General features: G+C 33.6%; 1 protein-coding gene across 1 annotated transcript in view; it reads left to right on the top strand.

Moving 5' to 3' along the window:
- DNAH14 (dynein, axonemal, heavy chain 14) overlaps positions 1-1,130 on the top strand; it is a 641,625-nt gene that overhangs the window by 494,247 nt on the left and 146,248 nt on the right. The window contains 1 exon segment of the mRNA XM_006871162.1: positions 236-459. Within this exon segment, the coding sequence (XP_006871224.1) occupies positions 236-459 (224 nt within the window).

The following is a 1,130-nucleotide window of genomic DNA, read 5'->3' as shown; positions in this document are numbered from 1 at the left end:
TTGTTGTTGTTGTTGTTGATAGTGCCATTCAGTAGGTTCTAACCCATAGCGACCCTGTATAAGGTTTTAATAAAATATTTCTACCTTTAAACTTAAATCTCCTTTTAAAATTACCTTCTATGCCAATTTTTTTATGCAAAAAGGCTTGTTTCCCAACAACAAATATTTATTAATCATGACTTTGTAATGAGTAACTAAAAAACAAAGGATTCTAACATGATCATGTTTCTATTAGGCATATTTGAAAGATGTAAAAGTCAACATCTTCAGTGGCTGTCGGAATCCAAATGGAAGCAGTGCCAATATGTCAACAGTCAGTTGGAACCATTTTCACTTCTGTGTAAATCTCTTCTATCAAATAAATCACAATGGGATGTTTTTAATAATAGTAAGACTCTGTATTTTCTGATGAGCATACCCTTCATATCAGAAAAGGCTTCACTGGAGAAAAGTAAGAAAGTATTCAATGTTTTAGTCTAAATTTAATTACATGTATATGTGTATGTTATTGCTGATGTTAAGTACCACCCAGTCTGTTCTGACTTGTAGCAACCCTGTATGGGGTTTCTGAGGAATGACTAGTGGCTTTGAACCACTGACCTTGTGATTAACATTCTAGTACTTATCTTACAGGGCCACACCAGAACTCCATGTGTGTATGTGGATTTCCATTATTCTACCAAGTTGTTAAGTGTCTTATATAATGAAAAAATCTAAGGGGAAACATAACCGTGTCCAAATACATTCACATGTTATTTACTATAACACTCACAACAATCTTGTGAATTGACTTTAATGAATTTCATGATAAATTGAGAAATTTGCTCCATAAAGCTTAAATACATCACAGTGCACTATAGATCCATTACAACACTCTAGGTTGAACTTTAAATCTGCTGAGATTCATAACTACATGCATCAGATTCAAACCTCCAAAATCCTTCCTTTTGCATACCCCGTATGTGCTGGAACATGGAATGTATGAAGTATAAATCTGGGAAAATTGGAAGTTGTCAAAAATAAAATGGAACGCATAAATATCAATATCTTAGACATTAGTGAACTGAAATGGACTGGTATTGGCCATTTTGAATCTGACAAACACATGGTTTACTATGCCAGGATTGACA

The sequence above is a fragment of the Chrysochloris asiatica genome, unplaced genomic scaffold (assembly GCF_000296735.1).
Source record: "Chrysochloris asiatica unplaced genomic scaffold, ChrAsi1.0 scaffold00161, whole genome shotgun sequence".
Lineage (NCBI taxonomy): Eukaryota > Metazoa > Chordata > Mammalia > Afrosoricida > Chrysochloridae > Chrysochloris > Chrysochloris asiatica.
The sequence above is the reverse complement of the archived record's forward strand: the minus strand, read 5'-3'. Positions and strand labels throughout refer to the sequence as shown.